This window comes from Rhagoletis pomonella, unplaced genomic scaffold (genome assembly GCF_013731165.1).
Source record: "Rhagoletis pomonella isolate Grant_MI unplaced genomic scaffold, Rhpom_1.0 Rhpom_scaffold_00007, whole genome shotgun sequence".
NCBI classification, from domain to species: domain Eukaryota; kingdom Metazoa; phylum Arthropoda; class Insecta; order Diptera; family Tephritidae; genus Rhagoletis; species Rhagoletis pomonella.
The window spans coordinates 35578311-35580605 of NW_023458561.1; the positions used below are offsets into that span (position 1 = coordinate 35578311).

At 37.8% G+C, this 2295-nt stretch overlaps 1 protein-coding gene across 1 annotated transcript in view; it reads right to left on the reverse strand.

Moving 5' to 3' along the window:
* The window catches only part of LOC118743792 (jerky protein homolog-like), a 2797-nt gene that overhangs the window by 194 nt on the left and 308 nt on the right, over positions 1-2295 (reverse strand). The window contains exon 2 of the mRNA XM_036476557.1: positions 34-669. Coding sequence (XP_036332450.1) covers positions 34-669 — 636 coding nt within the window. The remainder of the gene's footprint in view (positions 1-33; positions 670-2295) is intronic.

Consider the following 2295-nt stretch of genomic DNA (forward strand, 5'->3'; position numbering starts at 1 on the left):
ACTATAAGTACACCATTTTATTAAATTATTGACGCTTTCAATGGCTGTAGAAGTAGAGACAACTGGTAAGACCTCCCGGTCATCAAATTCGCTGCTACCTGAAGACTCATCATCGCTATTGAGATCATGTGCAGGGTCGTCATCAAGCACATCATTGTTCCATATTTCAATTTCTGGTATGCTAATGTTATTAGTTGGCTCTATTTCTGTTAAAAGTGCTTGAGCTGCCTGAAGAGCTCCATTGCAGTCTTGATCTTTTTGCAGTAGCTGTGCTAGTGGCACATCATCGTCATCACTTTCATACTGATCAGAGTCCCAGTTGTTCAACTTTGACCAGGACTTTTTTATTACTCTTTCTGGAACATCATACCAAGCTTGCTTTAATAGCATGATTGCATTTCGAATTGAAAAGGATTTCAAGCGAACCTTGAGGTCACCTCCTTCAGCAATTAATTGAGAAAGAAGCATACTTCTGTAGTTTAGCTTGGTTAACTTAATAGGATTCTGATCCATTGGTTGTAAAGTTGCTGTTACATTTGGTGGAAAGAAAAATGCAATTATATTTCCATCGTCGCTTTGAAGTTTCTCAATTGGTGCATGAGCAGAGCAGTTGTCAATTAGCAAAATTGCCTTCGGAGGCAAATTATTTTCCTGAGAGAAACGAATCACCTGTGAATTGAAAATATTTTGGAATTACTGAACCTAAAAACAAAGTTTTTTCTTACCTCATGAATAAATATCTTGTGAAACCAATCATGAAAAATCCGAGATGTCATCCTAGCATTTTTTGAAAAGTTGTAATGGAGTGGATTATTGAATCCTTGGAAACTTCTTGGATTTTTTGCTTTTCCAATTACTAATGGCATTAATTTATGTGATCCATCAGCATTTACACCAAGTAACACTGAAATTCGTTCCTTCTGGATTTTATACCCGGGGGCGGTTTTCTCGAAAAGAGAGACGTATGTTTTGTCAGGTAAACAACGGTAAAATAATCCGGTTTCATCTACATTATATATTTGTGACTCCATTAGCCCCATCTCATCGACTTTTGCACGAAATCTGTGAATAAACGGGGTGACTGAAGCAACATCACTAGAGAGAATCTCGCCACAAATTTTTAAAAAACGTATTCCGTGTCGTTTTTTAAATTTGCTAAACCATCCATCACTTGCGCTAAATGTACTTTCATCTTTATCGGGATATTCCACTTTGAATATTTGTTTGGCCTTCTCCTTTAGTATTGGACCAGTTAATGTACACTTTTTTTCGCGTTGATTTAAAAACCACTTATAAAGACTTGCTTCCATTTTTGGATATTCAGCGATATGCAATGATTTTTTGTTAGCCTTATGATAGGTATTAGAAACAGCGCTTAAAATTGATGATTTCATAGATTTGATATAGGTGATTGCAGATGGCGCCACATCAAATTCTAGGGCTAACCGCTTCCCTTGAATACCTTGGTCAAGCTTTTCCAAGATCTGCACTTTGGTTTCCAAAGACAAAGTATTTTTCTTACGTTTATTTGGCATTTCAACGAACGACTTTTACTTTTAAGCAAACAATGCCGAAACACGTGCACGCGAATCGAATTTCAAACAAAAACTAACAAAAACTGTACAGATAGCGACGAAAATCCAACGACTACCGAGCGTAACATGAATAAATTGGGGATTCCCCTTTTTATATCTATTTTGCAACAAAAAAATAATGTATTCAAAAAGTTGATTCTAATTTCTGGAAATTCTAATTACTAAGAGTTCTAATTTGTGAGCGTCTACTGTACTTGAATGTGGGTATTGCGGGTGGTCGTAACATTCCTTGTCAGTTCGTCAGCTATGCAATTGTCGTCAATATTCCGGTGTCGGAGTGCACCTATATGAGTAGAATTCTATGAAAATATCTATATTCTCGTTCAAGAAGCTACGGCATTCAGTAGCGGACTTCATTTTGTCCCTCCGGATCACTGAATACCTCGTACTTCTCTTCAATTAGGACGCGGTCGCAAATGAATGTTGAAGAACATATCTTTGATACGGATGACTGGTGTGGACGAGAGAACTCTCTCCCAACACAAATCCAAAATGGAATTTGAGCTACTTTACATGCAAGCTAAACGTCGCAAGGTTCAAGGATTATCCCGTCTATCGTATTTCAGAGATGGTGCTGATGTCAGCCTTAGTCTTTCCGAGGACATCGACCAGCCGGGCAGAGGCAGCTCTGTCGGGTCATTCTCAGAACAGATCCTTATATTTATATCCTTAAAGGTTTCCTTTGATCGTCATCAAAATA